Consider the following 16,360-nt stretch of genomic DNA (forward strand, 5'->3'; position numbering starts at 1 on the left):
AGCACCGGCTCTGAATATATATATATATATATATATATATATATATATATATATATATATATATATATATATATGTATATATACATATATATCTATAGATAGATAGATAGATAGATAGATAGATAGGAATGTTTGAAAACTCTAAGTAATTTTCTAGCAAAATTAAAAAAATGCAGATTTTTACATGTATAGCAGACATTTTATAACTGGCTTGGGCAGATAGTGGTTCAGGTAAAAAAAAATCCGCCTTTAACAGCCAGTTTAATTGCATATCATAGATGATATCCAATGCAGACATCACGTACACATTGAGGAACTGATCTCTCCTCCCTCCCCTCCCTCCCCTCCGCTCTCTTTGTGTCTTCCTCCTCACACACGCTCTACACGTGGTCACGTGTCTTCAATCCCAATCTTCTTTTCCCGCGCTTTCCTCAATGACGGACGCCAGGCGGCTCCACCCCCGCCCGCAACAAATATGGCCGCGGCGACCTTCCTACCTCTCCACTGCGCAGATTCCGCCATGCCCCGCCCAGGCTCCTCCCGGCGGCGCGCGTCGCGCGGTGTGTTGAGTGTGAAGATGGCGGCGGTGGCGGAGAAGGAGGGTGCGGAGGCGGGAGGCTCTAGCCCGGGAGGGGGCGGGGATAACCGGAGCGGGTAAGGACGAGGAGGGGGGCGGGGCTTGTGATGGTAGAGCTATAAGGGTGGCTGTGCTATGGATGGGGGAGGTGTGTGTGCTGTGTCTGCACTACAAGTCCCACGATAATGATGGAGGACAGTCTATGGGAAGCTCCACCTGACAATAAAGTGCCCCCTGCACTATAATGGGGTCCTGTGTGTGGGAGTGGCTTGTTGCCAATAGCAGCTGGTCTGTTTCCATTCCAACCATAGAGATGACAATATAATGAGGACCCCCAGCGACTGGCGGAGTTCTTGTTGGCGATTTGCGCCACCGCTGTTGCGCTGAACTGAATTAAACGCACTTATGTTGGCAGATTTTGTATTTAGCATCCTTTTTATGCTGTCTGTATTGATGTGCATAAACCCACTTGCTGCGATTCCATAAAGCAAATCTGCCTTTTGTGGTCGCTCAACAAAACGGTGCAACTTGTGAGCGATTTCATGTGTGGGTGGGGGGTATATGAATGTGTCGCCGCTCTGAACCCCCCCCCCCCCCTGTACACACTGCGTTTAACATTCCCGCTCGCACTTTTCAAAGCGCAAGTCTGTGTGTCACGCATAGGGCAGCCCCCTCAATAGGCCGGTGCCCTGTGCGCATTTGTTTCCCAAAAGAAGGGGCGTCGGTTCAAATCCCAACCAGGACACCGCCTGCCTGGAGTTTGCCTGGTCTCCTCCAGCTTCTTGACTTTCCTCCCACACTCCAAAGACATGCTGGGAGGTCCATTGGCCCTAGTGTATGGGAGTTGGGGCCAGTAACCTCAATATTACACAGGAACTGCTTCAAGTCGCATCAAAGTTGCGGCCAAAATCACGGCAAAAAAACACATGACTTTCAGGTCCCACAAGTGTGAAAGGGGCATAAAGGCTTAGTCCAGATACGTACACTATTATTGCCAAAAGTATTGGGACGCCTGCCTTTATACACATAAGAACTTTAAAGTCATCCCAGTCTTATAGGTGGATTCAGAAAGACTTAGGCTGGCGTATCAGTAGATACGCCAGCCTAAGTCTGAATGTGCGCCCGCACTAATTTAAGCATATTCTGGTAACCAGATCCGCTTAAATTAGGCTCAGATACGAGCGGCGTAAGTGTCTTACACCCTCGTATCCTAAAGTGTAATTTTTAGGCTGACCGCTAGGTGGCGCTTCCATTGCGGTCGGCGTAGAATATGTAAATCACTAGATACGCCTATTCACGAACGTACGCCCGGCCAACGCAGTACAGATGCGCCGTTTACGTAACGCATTATCAGGCCTATATTTATTCCATCCAATAGCTGGAATAGTAATGTTAAGTATGGCCGCCGTTCCCGCGTCGAAATTTGAAAATGTTACGTTGTTTGCGTAAGTCGTCCGTGAATAGGGATTTACGTCCACGTCAAAATCAATAGGACCGTGCAGCGTACTTAGCCGCAATGCACACTGGGATATGTAGGCGGACGGCGCATGCGCCGTTCCAAAAAAACGTCAATCACGTCAGGTCAACCAAAATTAACATAAAACACGCCCCCTCAGCTTATTTTGAATAAGGCGCGCTTGCGCCCGCCACATTTACGATACGCCGCCGTAACTTGGCAGGCAAGTACTTTGTGAATCAGGTACTTGCCTCGCTAACTTACGGCGGCGTAGTGTAAATGCCATACGCTGCAACTATGCGCTCGCCATCCTGAATCTTGCTATTAGTCTGTAGGGTTCAATATGGAGTTGGCCCACCCTTTGCAGCTACAACAGCTTCAACTCCTCTGGGAAGGCTGTCCATAAGGTTTAGGAATGTTCTATGGAAGTTTTTTTTTTATCCATTTTACCAAAAGCAAATTTGTGAGGTCAGGCACTGATGTTGGACGAGAAGGCCTGGCTCACAGTCTCCACTCCACTTCATCCTAAAAGGTGTTCTATCAGGTTGAGGTCAGGACTCTGTGCAGGCCAGTCAAGTTCCTGCACCCCAAACTCTCTCATCCATGTCTTTATGAACCTTGCTTTGTGCTCTGGTCCAAATCATTTGGTGGAGCCCCCCTATGGTATGGGGTTGAGCTTGGAACTCTTAAAGTGGTTGTTAACCCTGTACAACTATGTTTTCCCTACAGGTAAGACTATAAGGCTTACCTGTAGGTACTGAAAATATTTTCTAAACCTCTACAGTTTCGGAGATATTTGCCATATATGCTGACACATGCGCACTGAAGCAAGGACACAATCGTGACGTTTCTATAGTGCTTGTGGCGTGACCATCGGCTCCCGTGCGCAACATCACGCGAACCTGGGCAATACCAGAGCTGGGGTCCATGGCCCCGGAAGGAAGCAGGGTTAAAGATGGACGCGATTACACAGCGGGGACAGTGGTGACATTGCAGGTTTCTTCTGCAGGTAAGTGGCACATATACTAGCCCATTTTGCTTTTTCTTTGCAGGGAACAAAGAGGAAGTAAAATCCGGCAGGGTTTAAGGTGTCAGCATATTTTGGACAATTTCATGCTCCCAACTTTGTGGGAACAGTTTGGGGATGGCCCCTTCCTGTTCCAACATGACTGCACACCAGTGCACAAAGCAAGGTCCATAAAGACATGGATGAGCGAGTTTGGGGTGGAGGAACTTGACTGGCCTGTACAGAGTCCTGACCGCAACCCGATAGAACACCATTGGGATAAATTAGAGCAGAGACTGTAAGCCAGGCCTTCTCATTCAACATCAGTGCCTGACCTCACAAATGCGCTTCTGGAAGAATGGACAAACCTTCCCATAGACACACTCCTAAACCTTGTGGACATCCTTCCTAGAAGAGTTGAAGCTGTTAAAGCTGCAAAGGGTGGGCCAACTCAATATTGAACCCTATGGACTAAGACTGGGATGCCATTAAAGTTCATTAGGTAGATTCAGGTAGCAGAACCTATAGTTACGGCGGCGTAGCTTAGCGTGTTTAGGCTACGCCGCCGTAAGTAAGCTAGGCAAGTACATGATTCTCAATGTACTTGCCTGCTAAGTTACGACGGCGTAGACCAGTGGTTCTCAACCTTCGAGTGCCGTGACCCCTTGATAAACTTTTCCAGGTTGTGGGGACCCCTAACAGTAAAATAATTTTCGTAGCGTGAGTTGTCAGCACCAAAGGCAAGACAAGTAATTTGCACTCCTAACCCATGGATATTTAGCGCTCCCTGAGTCCCTTCCACTCGTACAATATTAAAACCCCTTATGGTACATTTTAGGATGTACCACTCTTTGTTCTCCTTTCTTTCCCTTTTCATCTCTCTCTATCCCAATGTCTTGTTTTTTTTTCCCCCCATCCCTCTTTCTAGCCGTCTTTCTTGTTCTTTCTCCTATTCTTTCCCTCCCTTTTTCTTTGTTCCTTCCCCAATGTATTCTCTTTTTTTTTTTTTTTTAAAACAGAAGGATGTATTCTCTATTTCTACTCCTTCTCTTACTCCTTGGTGGGGGGTGCGAGGAATGGGATGAGTGGCAGTGCTGGGGGGAGTTTTGATTAGCCAACTTAGGTGCTCTTGATCAAGGTCATCTGCTGATCTGAGAACTGCAATGGGGACTTTTAATGGAAACTCTAATCACAGGTAGAGTTACTCACTGTGTCTCCGACTTTTGTGGTGTCCCGCAGCAGTGACACCTATGCCGAAATCAGGAGATAGGGTCTCCTCCAGCCCCTCCCACTTCACATTCCTTACCAGCCAGCGGACATCTAGTTTCTGCCCTCCAGCCATGCTGTGAACTGAATGGGTGGCTGCGAAGAGGCTGAGTGGAACGCCACGAGCTCCAGGAACAGCCCAGGATTCGGTGACCCCTGGCAAATTGTCATTCGACCCCCAAGGGGGTCCCGACCCCAGGTTGAGAACCACTGGCGTAGACTAAATCGGCGGGCGTAAGGGCGCCTAATTCAAATGTGTTGGGGGGGGGGGGGGGGGGGGGACGTGTTTAATGTTAATGAAGGCTTGACCTTACGTTTTTTACATTTTTTTTTAAACTGCACATGCGCCTACATTTCCTAGTGTGCATTGCGGCTAAGTACGCCGCACGGGCCTATTGATTTCGACGTGGACATAAACGACGTAAATCCCGATACGCAAACGACGTAAAAATTTCGAATTTCGCGGCGGGAACGGCGGCCATACTTAACATTACTATTCCACTAGGGCCTAGCTCTAACTTTACGCGGCCTATCTCTTACGCAAACGGCGTAAAAGTACTGCGTCGGCCGGGCGTACGTTCGTGAATCGGCCTATCTCCTCATTTACATATTCTACGCCAACCGCAATGGAAGCGCCACCTAGCGGCCATCCAAAATATTGCAATCTAAGATAGGACGGCGCAAGCCGTCCTATCTTAGATATGTTTAAGCGTATCTCTGTTTGAGCATATGCTTAAACATAAGTCGGCGTAGATTCTGAGTTAGGTCGACTTATCTACTGATAAGCCGGCCTAACTCTACCAGAATCTACCGAATTGTGTATAAAGGCAGGTGTCCCAATACTTTTGGCATTATCGTGTATACAAACATGCCACTTTATTAGGTACACCTGTTCAATTGCTTGGTAACACAAATTGCCAATCACATGGCAGCAACTCAATGCATTTAGGCATCTAGATGTGATGATGATGACTTGCTGAAGTTCAGACCTAGCATCAGAATGGGGAAGAAAGGGGATTTAAGTGACTGAGCGTGGCATGAATGTTGGTGCCAGACGGGCTGGTCTTAGTATTTCAGAATCTGCTGCTCTACTGGGATTTTCACACACAATCATCTCTAGGGTTTAGAGAATGGTTGGAAAGAGAAAATATCCAGTGAGTGGCAGTTGTGTGGTGTTAAATGCCTTGTTGATGTCAGAGGGCAGAATACCATCTCTGACCGCACGACACATCAAACCTTGAAGCAGATGGGCTACAGCAGTGGTTCTCAACCTCAGTCCTCAAGTACCCCCTACAGACCATGTTGTCCTTTACTTTGCACAAATAATATCAAGGACATGGTAATATGAGCCATTGTATCTAAGGGAAAAGCATGGCCCATTGGGGGTACTTGAGGACCGAGGTTGAGAACCACTGGGCTACAGCAGCAGAAGACCACACCGGGTGCCACTCCTGTCAGCGAAGAACAGGAAACTGAAGCTACAAGGCTCACCAAAATTGGACAATAGAAGACGTTGCCTGGTCCGATGAGTCTCGCTTTCAGCTGCAACATTCATGTACGGGTCAGAATTTGGCGAAAGCCTGGATCCATCCTGCCTCATATCAACGGTTCAGGCTGATAGTGTGGGGGAGATTTTCTTGGCACACTTTGGGCCCCTTGGTACCAACTATCTTTTAAAACACATTTGAATTTTTTGTTTGTTATTTGGATTATCACTAAGCATTTTTCATTTTTGTTTTGTTCTGTTTTTTATATTGTACCACCCACACACTATTATTAATTACTATTGACACTAGTCTACACTCTACACTTTAGGGTGGCGCCACCACCTGCTTTTCATATTATTTCATACCCTTCTCCATTTTGTGGGGATTTTTTTGCAGGGGCAGCCCCTCATACTTATTATATATATATATATTTTTTAATCACCTAAGAGTCTATCCGAGGGCTCCAGACTATTTTTAAATATTCTGTGGCGCAGATTCATATTTTCTTTTCCTATCTTTTAAATGCCACGGCCTTCCTGAGTATTGTTGACCATGTCCATCCTTTTATCATACAGGATTTATATAGCGCCAACAGTTTACGTAGCACTTTACAATATAAAAGGGAGACACTACAGTTCTAATAAAATACACAAGGATTACTAGGGCCCTGCTCAGAAGAGCTTACAATCTAATAGGGTGGGGCAGGTGGTACAAAAGGTTGTAACTGTGGGGAATGAGCTGATGGAAGTGGTAAAAGATTAGCTGGTGGCGTGATGGACTTCCCTGAAGAGATGAGTTTTCAGGGATTTCCTGAAGGCAGCAAGAGTAGGAGATGGCTGGCCAGGTTGAGGTAGAGAGTTCCAGAGGATGGGAGAGGCTCTGGAGATGAGTATGGGAGGAGGAGGCAAGGGAGCTTGAGAGTAGGGGGTCTTCAGAGGAGGGTTTGAGTGATGATTGGAGACAAGATCGGTGATGTAGCACAGGGGAGTGTGAATGGCTTTGTATGTTGTGGTTATTAAATTCAAATGACTTTGCTGGGCGATCAGGAGCCAGTGTAGTGTAGGGATTGGTGGAGAGGGGTGGTGGACATTGAGTGGTTAGTAAGGTGGCTAAGTATGGCAGCAGCATTTATGACAGACTGATGAGGGAACAGCCTGTAGAGAGGTAGGCCTATGAGGAGGGAGTTGCAATAGTCAAGGCGAGAGAACAAGGGAGTGACGGAGTAGCTTGGTGGCTTCATTTGTTATAAAGGGGCGATATTACAGATGTGAAGTCTACAAACTTTTGACAACAATTGGATTTGGGGATGAAAGAACAGGTCAGTCTAGGACAGGGGTTGACAAATTTGTTCGGAATCTAGGAGCCAGCTAAAAAAGTAAGGAGCCAGAAAACGTACCCCGTCCCGACGAGCTTGCGCGCAGAAGTGAACACATATGTGAGCAGCGCCCGCATATGTAAACGGTGTTCAAACGCAATTTTGAAGCGTGACATGTTGGGTATGAATTTACTCGGCGTAACATTATCTTTCATAATATTAAAAAAAATGGGGATAACTTTACTGTTGTCTTATTTTTTAATAAAAAAAAGTGTAATTTTTTTCCCAAAAAAGTGCGCTTGTAAGACCGCTGCGCAAATACGGCGTGACAGAAAGTATTGCAACGATCGCCATTTTATTCTCTAGGGTGTTAGGATAAAAAATATATATAATGTTTGGGGGTTCTAATTAGAGGGAAGAAGATGGCAGTGAAAATAGTGAAAAATTACATTAGAATTGCTGTTTAACTTGTAATGCTTAACTTGTAATACCAACAGCCACCACCAGATGGCCCCAGCTCACATCTGGTGGTAATAACTTGTAATCCCAACGGCTCACCACCAGATGGCACCAGCTCACAAAAAAAAAATGTTTTTTTTTTTTTGTTTGTTTGCCCACCTTCCAAGCCAAGTCGCCAGGGCACTATTTCTAGTCGCCATGGCGACCTGGCGCCCGGGATTTGTCGATCCCTGGTCTAGGATTACACCTAGTACCCTGGCATGAGCTGAGGGATTGATGATTGCATTATTGATTTTGATTGGGAAAGTCATGGAGGGGGGAATATTACCAACTTGGTTTTAGAGGGATTTAAATTAACCACTTATGGACCGCCGCACGACGATATGTCGGCAGAATGGCACGGCTGGCCACACGGACGTAAATATACGTCCCCTTTAAGAGCCCAGCCATGGGTTGTGTGCGCGGCGGCGCGCTCGCGGCCTGGTCCGAAGCTGCGGGACCCAATCGGGTCACAGGAGCTGAAGAACGGGGAGAGGTGAGTTTTAAACGACACTTCCCCGTTCTTCTTTGTGGCAATGTCAGTCATCGTCTGTTCCCTGATATTGGGAACGACGATCACTGATGTCACACGTCCAGCCACGCCCCCCTACAGTTAGAAACACACATGAGGTCACACTTAACCCCTACAGCGCCCCCTAGTGGTTAACCCCTTCACTACCATTGTCACTTTCACAGTAATCGGTGCATTTTTTTATAGCACTTTTCGTTGTGAAAATGACAGTGGTCCCAAAAATGTGTCAAAAGTGTCCGTCATAATGTAGCAGTCACGAAAAAAATCGCTGATGGCTAGCATTAGTAGTACATTTTTTTTTTTTTTTTTTATATATATATAAATATATAATCGCATTCCAGAAAGGGGGGGAGGGGGGTCTTTTATTTTTTTTATTTTTTTTTTATATCCCCATCTAATCTCAGTCTCTTTGAGATGCAGTGGAACCTCGGATTGCGTGTAACGTGGTTAATGAGCGTTTCAAAATATGAGCACTGTATTTAAAAAAAAAAAAAAATCCTAACTCGGTTGGCGAGTGTCTCGCAAAACGAGCAGGATTCAGGCCAAAGGGTTGTGCAGTACCGCATTTGGCCTGAGGTGGGGAGGCGCCGTTCGGAAAGGCTCAAGGACAGTTCGGCAAACCTCGGGAACGGAGTCTTTCCAAGGTTTGCCGAGGTGTCCTCGGGCCTTTCCGCCCGTTTCCGAGGCTCTCCAGCACCCCCCCCCCCCTCCGGCCGCATGCGGTATTGCGTGCCATTGAAGTCAATGCGGAACTAATTATTTCTGTTTCGATTGACTTCAATGGGAAAACTCGCTTTGATATGAGTGTACTTTGGTTTACGAGCATTCTCCTGGAATGGACAATGCTCGTAATCCGATGTTCCACTGTACTGTATAATCAAATTCTTGAACAAAGCATCTCTGTGCTGCTGATTAATGCAAAACGATTGGTATTTTTTAGCCCTGGCCAATCCGCTCAGTTTGATCGAATCTGGATCGATCAGAAGGGAAGATATGCCTATTTGATTGCTGATTTTTTGTTGGTTTTGATCCCTTTTTGTCAGTCATTTACCCCAAGGTTGGTGTTCAGTCAGATTAGGCGACCCGTCAGAATGTGTAATGGAAGTGACCTGCCATCTTGCTACACCCCGCACTCCTCCACATGAAGGATACAGTGAGAAGGGGTCAAGCGGACATAATGTTACACCCAAGTACAGTTCCAAGTACTGTATTTCACTATATAACCTCAGTTTACTGTTTTATAAATAAGTGTAAATGCAAAACTCTGGTGGGTGTAACAAGATGTCTGCTTGCCTTATTCCCACAGTCTCCTTAGTGTGGACAGGTGCGGGGTGTAGCAAGATGGCGACAACAAAACGTCACTTCTGACTGGTCACTGAATCTGACGGAACACCGGCTGTACGTGGAGCAAAATTTCTTTCCTGCACGGGTTGCAAGAAAGAAATTTGCTTGTTTTCCCCCATCAACACAGACCGTGTTGATGGGGGGGGGGGGGGGGGGGATCCATCCTGCCCGGCCCATTCTCTTCTCCCAGCAGGAGAAGCTGTCCCCACTGGGAGAAAACTGATTATTGCTGTGGGTTTAACAGGAAACATGATCAAAAAGTTGGACTTGGCTTTTATTATCCTGCTCTTAACAGTTGACCTTATTCTTTTCTCTTTGCTAAGAACGGAGTATAGGATTTAAATTCATAAAATATATTATTTTTTGTAAAAGATGATTTACTAGTTTCTTTAATTGCAGTGACTCGATGCAAATGGGCTCAGCAGGGGGACCGGACACCGAATCTTCCAATGAAAAAGATGCTTTGGTAGGTAGAGTTAAACTGCTGAATGATTTTCTTGCCTTTTCCTAATGGGTGCATTGTCAGATATAAAGGAGTATGAATCTGATCACACACTTGGAAGGTGACAGTATCTTGATGTGATAGTTGTGGCCTACTGTTCCCAAAGTGGGTGTAGGAAACCTGCCGTAAAATGATAGGCTGTGGATTGAAATGCTGCATTCAGTAAAGTTGTGACCAGTTACTGCTGCAGAAAAACAAAGCTCACTAAATCGCATAAGGCTTCATGTACATGGGATGTTTTTACAACCTCTCTTGAATGCGTTTACATGACGCGTTTTAGCAGCATTTTGCTGCATTCGCGTTTAAAAATATAGTATACATTTTTTTTTTTTTTTTTTTTTTTTAAATGCCCAAAAACGGAAAACTCCTATAAACGAAAGGTGGATTACCGCATTTAGACACGTTTGGTGTCTGAAACGGCCTATAAACGCAACTGCCTAAAAACGTCCGTAAACGACCCTGTGTACATGTACTCCTAAGCTAACATTGAATGAGTTCAGGGGCAGTTGAAAAAAGTGTCCATCTGCCTCTGAACGTCTGTTTAGCAGGAGCAGTGTACATGGGGCCTAAAGTTCTTTTATTTTAGACTGTTATACATTCAGGGAAATAAAAATAACGGGCCAGATTCACAGAAGAAGTATGCCGGAGTATCTACTGATACTCCGGCGTACTTTCAAATTTGCCACGTCGTATCTTTAGTTTGAATCCTCAAACCAAGATACAACGGCTTTTGGCTTCGATCCGACAGGCGTATGCTAATTTCCGCGATTCGGCGATTCACGAAGGTACGCGCTGCCGTCGCATTCTCTTACGTCGTCGCTAGTCGGCTTTTCCCGGCGTATAGTTGAAGCTGCTATTTCGTGGCGTCTAGATAGACCTGCCATGTTAAAGTATGGCCGTCGTTCCCGCGTCGAATTTTGAATTTTGAATTTTTTTTTGCGTAAGTCGTCCGTGAATAGGAAAGGACGTAACTCACGTCTACGTTTAAAAAATAACGTCGGTGCGACGTCATTTCGCTCAAAGCACGGCGGGAAATTTCAAAACTGAGCATGCGCAGTACGTTCAGAGCGGGAACGCGCCTAATTTAAATGATCCACGCCCCCTACCCGGATCATTTGAATTAGGCGGGCTTGCGCCGGAGGGATTTACGATACGCCGCAACTTTACAAGTGCTTTGTGAATCAAGCACTTGCCCGTAAAACTTGCGGCGGCGTAACGTAAATGCGATACGTTACGCCGCCGCATATGTACTTGAATCTGGCCCAACCTTTTTAGTATAGCAATTTCTCCTATAGTGATTTATGTGTGAATTGTTTGCAGGTTCACTTTAAAGCCTAGTACACACGGGCCGAATGTCAGGCAACATCAGTCTGTTCAATAAAAGCTGGCTGACGTTCACCCCATGTGTATGGCAACTGGTCTGACAGAAGCCAGACAAGCATGCTGAAAAACCGTCTCCCATTTAATGTTCTCAGCCAATGGCCGGAGTGTTCTGGGGGGGGGGGTCCCTCTGTCCGAACATAAAAGAACAGGAGAGTTCGCTGTACAAACTGCTGGATCTATAGTACAGTGGCTCCGACTGGAGCTGTTAGGTGTGTGTGTGTGTGTGTGTGGTTTTTTTTTTTCGTTAAAAAAGAGTGGTGTGTGTGTGTACCAGGCTTCAGTCAGCCATAGACATAAGTTCATGTCATATGAACTAGCTATTTTCAGACAACCCCTCTGGCCAAGAGCTGTTGGCTGGCTGGGGTGGGGGGTGGGTTTACCCTGCTTGGTAACCATTCTTTCCCCTTAATGAGCAAATAAGCTGTTCATTTTGCAAGGAAATTTTCCCCACAGCTTTGTGAATGTGCTGAAAATTCACTTTGCAAAGAAGACCCACGCACGTGCAAGGCATACAAAAAGCAACATTTTTGCTTACACACGATTTGATGATGGAAGTTGGCAAATCTTCACATTGTTCACTAAGCTCTGGGGAAAATTCCCTTGTGAAGTACAACTTCCTTGCAAAGTAAACCACTTGTCGGTCCATTCACACTTTTGAACGAGGACATCAGATTACACGGGAGAACCCCAGCGGAGTTATCCAGCAATTAGCCGCAGGAGGCAGTCCTATTGAAATTAATGGGAGGCTGACGGCTTCCTTAGCTAATTGTGGTCATAGACTACATTCAGGGCCGATCACCCACAAGTTACTGCTCCATCAGCAATTGCATGCAAGTGGCCATGATTGGTTTGGGAGCTGTCAGCCCCCCATTGATGGCCCCATATGCAAGTGTGAATGAGGTCTTAGTAAATTATTCTAAGATGTCTGTATTCTCTTTGCTCCATTTAGTTGCATAGATGATTGCTGACTGAAACTTTGTCTCAGGTGATGGGGATTGGGGTTCATGTTAGTCTAAATCCATACAAAAATGAGCATCGTTGGTGTGAAAATCATTTGAGACGGTTAGAAAACTCTACATGAGGGCTATTGTCTTCCCTGGGCTGGGACTGTCTGCACGGCTCCACTTCCCTCTTCTATTGTATTGAAACTGCATTAGTCTCCAAAGCTTCTTCTAAGCCCCTCACTGATCTTAGTTTTGGTTTCAGGGGCTTGACTTTCACTGACTCATTTTTTTTTTCCCGTGCAATTTCTTGTTAAAATGTTTCATTTTACAACAAAACTTAAACAGAATAACCACTTCCACAAAACAAGTGGAAGCAAGAGAGGCAGTCAAACTAAAATAAAATGGAGTTCAAATATACCATGTAACTTCAAGATCACGCTTTGACAGTTATGAGACCTACAAATCCATTGATGAGTTCGCAGCAAAGGGCATTATGTTTTCTGACCATGAGGCATAAGGAGCATCTTTATCATACAAAAATACATTCTGTTCTCCTACCCTAAACAATCGGCAGAGAATTCTCCTATCTTTCCAGGTCTTCTCCCAATGACAGGGTGGAAGGCGTAGCTAGATCGGCGCCTAACCATCGGGACCAATTTTTTTTTTTTGGGGGGGGCAGCGTCAGTGTTTATAGACTACTCCCTCTGTAAATTGAGGTTAATGGCCTCTGCCCATTGAGTGCATTTTGGTGGAGATGGAAGAATGTCTTCCAGTATAACCCCCTAAGAGCTGCTTTTGGGTCAGATAATACATGGGGAGTACATTTTTACCACCTTAAATACTCTAATAGCGCTGTAGCTTGGGGGCAGCGCCATAGCATATAAATAATCGTACCTGTGGCCAAAGAAAATCTTGGACATTGTGGGGAGTTCGCCTTCCCTCAGGAATGCAGTTTGTGTGGACTGTGGAGTATAGTGAGCCCTATGGATAATGACCAGTTGAGTCAAACACTGTGACGAGGATAGAGACCTGGGTAATGTTTCTAAAGCTTGATCCCATTCTTCACTGAGGGACTTTAGATCTTGACACCACTGTCCAAGACTGCATATTTGTTAGGTGTGCAACGGAACAAAAAACTCACGGTTCGGATCGTTCCTCGTATCAGAGTCACGGATCATCTCACCCCCCCCCCACTGTAATGTTATCTCCCCCTACTGTAATATCCACATCTCCCCATCAGCGCGCCGCTCTGGGGAGCTCGTCTAGGCCACTGCCAGGTGTACCAAGATGGCCACCGCTCCAGAGCTAATCCGAAGCCGCGGCCATAGGAAAGGCCTATGGTGTGGTGTGACGATCCGAACGTGGCGACCTGTTCGGATCACAGATCAATGATGATCCGTCGTACCCCTAATATTTGTACCCGGGCACTGTCGTTTGTAGTGATGAATGATTTTATATATATATATATATATATATATATATATATATATATATATATATTTATATATATATTTTTGTGTGTGTGTGTATTACTCATCACCAATCAGGCCTTGTTTGGAATGGTTTGTGGAAACGGCCATGGTTAGGATTGAGTAGGGATTGTTTTTTAACAGAAAAGACGCTGCTTGGCTCTGTAGAGCATGACGCAGCTGTAAGTATTGAAAGAAGAACTTATTAGATAATTGACACTCTGACAATTTATGGGAATCAAAACCTCTGTCAAATAACTGGTAAAAACTAACACGCCTCCTTTTTCCAAGAGTCAAAACGCTCGCAGTATGGCAATTGTGGGTTATTTCAGATGGGCATATATTGTGTATATCCCACATGGACACTTAGAAAGTTCAGATCATGTTGGCTTTTCTTTTCCTGTTCAACACTGCAGTGAAGCCTGGTCACACAGCCAAGACAGCTGATTGGAGGAAAAGTGCACACACACCCCCTCTCCTCATAGGTAGAGACTTTCAGAGCTGATCCTTGAATATTTCAGGGCTCTGCTAATCTATTTAAAGCAGTGGTTCTCAACCTGGGGATCCGGGACCCCCTTGGGGGTCAAATGATTTTCCAGGGGGTCACCAAATCCTGGGCTGTTCCTGAAGCCCGCACCGCTCTCCCAGTATTCTTGTGGCTACTCAGCAGGGCTGTCTCTGGAGCTGGTGCCCACCCAGCTGGGCTGTTCCCGGAGTACACGGCCGCCCACCTGGCCTCTTCACAGCCGCCCATTCAGTTCACGGCATGGGTTGGGGCAGAGACTACAGGTCTGCTGACTTGTGAGGTGGGAGGGGCTGATTTCAGCATAGATGTCACTGCTACAAGACACCACAAAGTCGGAGACACACTGGGTAACACTACCTGACGGCTAGAGAGAGGGATGGGGGGGGGGGGGAAACAATAAATTAGGATAGCGAGAGATAAAAGGGGGGGGGGGGGGAGAACAAAGAGAGTGGTACATCCTAAAATGTACCATATGAGGTTTTAATACTGTACGAGTGGAGGGGACTCAGGGAGCGCTAAATTTCCGTGGGTTAGGAGCGCAAATTACTTGTCTTGCCTTGGGTGCTGACAACCCAGGCTACGAAAATAATTTTACTGTTAGGGGTCCCCACAACTTGGGAACATTTTATCAATGGGTCACGGCACTAAAAGGTTGAGAACCACTGATTTAAAGCATCCTCCTCAAAACAACTCCGGCTGCTTTTATCACATGTGATGTAGAACTTGTCAGGAGTTATCAGGCCGATAACAGAAGAATGGAGCAGGAGAAAGCCATGGGACTTAAGGCTTTGAAGAGAAATAACAAAACCCTGCAGATATGTGCCCAGCTCAAATTTCATGAATTGGGTTTACATCCACTTTAAGGTAAAAATTGTGCGCTACTACCAGTTGCACAGTCGGCACTGCTGAAAACAGGACAGTTTACTGTATAGGGTTAAAGGGGTTGTAAAGGTTCGTTTTTATTTTCTAAATGGGTTCCTTTAAGTTAGGGCATTGTTGGTTCACTAATCTTTTCCTTAGATTTCCCTTCTAAATGTTTTTTTCTTTGTCTGAATTTCTCACTTCCTGTTTCTCTTCAGTAAGCTTTCCACCATCATCCGAGCGGTGGAAAGTCGGCCAGAACAGCTTACTGAGGAGGAACAGGAAGTGAGAAATTCAGACAAAGAAGGAAAAGGTAAGTGAACCAACAATGCACTAGCTTAATGGAACCTATTTAGAACATACAAAAACAAACCTTTACAACCTCTTTAAATACGTTTTCCCTGTCATTCCATTTTATTGCACAACTTCATTTCTGAACTTTTGTTTTGGTGTCTTTTGTATGTGTGGATTGCATGGGTTGTTATCGACACGTGCTGAATATTTCATGTCAATAGCGCCTTTTTAAAAAACTTTACATAGAAAAATGGTGATGTGTTATACAATCTATTATATTTCTGCTTCACTGACACAAACCAGATTTATTTTTATTTTTTTCCCTCACCCACACATATGCAAGTAGTGTGGGCACCTTTTTAAAATGTATCTGGACTTTTAGTGTTTTTTCATTTAAACACTTTATCATGAATCTTTGACTTGTACCCAGGACTCTGCAGCAGATGGTGAAACCATGGATACTCAAACAGGATCGGTGGATGAGGAGAATGGACGGCAGCTTGGAGAGATCGAGCTTCAATGTGGCATCTGTCTGAAGTGGTTTGGTGCAGAGACATTTGGTATAGATACTACGTATGTGCTTCTATTTTTTTTTGGATAAAATAAACGATTGGTAAAGGTAGCTGAGAATATGCACTAATAATTGTTTTTCTCTTAGGTCTTGTCTTCCGTTTATGACCAACTACAGCTTCCATTGTAACATATGCCATCACAGTGGGAACACTTACTTTCTGAGAAAGCAAGCCAGTAAGTCATTGTAAATGTGGGGTGAAGGGGAAGGCATGAGACCGTTGATAGTTTTTAGTATTTTCTCAGAATGTTCTTTGGGGAAGTGACATAAAATTTTTGCACAACAGTAACATTTTCAGCACCAGTGTATGGGGGAATGTAAGGTCCTGC

General features: G+C 45.3%; 1 protein-coding gene across 2 annotated transcripts in view; it reads left to right on the forward strand.

Moving 5' to 3' along the window:
* The first annotated feature begins 567 nt into the window (after positions 1-567).
* Positions 568-16,360, forward strand: part of ASH2L (ASH2 like, histone lysine methyltransferase complex subunit) — a 40,972-nt gene continuing 25,179 nt past the window's right edge. Inside the window, exons 1-4 of one of the 2 annotated variants that reach the window (XM_040346248.1) lie at positions 568-654; positions 9,881-9,947; positions 15,891-16,033; positions 16,119-16,207. In XM_040346248.1, the coding sequence (XP_040202182.1) occupies positions 578-654; positions 9,881-9,947; positions 15,891-16,033; positions 16,119-16,207 (376 nt within the window). In that variant the 5' untranslated portion in view covers positions 568-577. Of the gene's footprint in view, positions 655-5,764; positions 5,861-9,880; positions 9,948-15,890; positions 16,034-16,118; positions 16,208-16,360 lie in introns of those variants that run through there. The other variant, XM_040346249.1, reaches the window with a different exon arrangement.

The sequence above is a fragment of the Rana temporaria genome, chromosome 3 (genome assembly GCF_905171775.1).
Source record: "Rana temporaria chromosome 3, aRanTem1.1, whole genome shotgun sequence".
Taxonomy (NCBI): domain Eukaryota; kingdom Metazoa; phylum Chordata; class Amphibia; order Anura; family Ranidae; genus Rana; species Rana temporaria.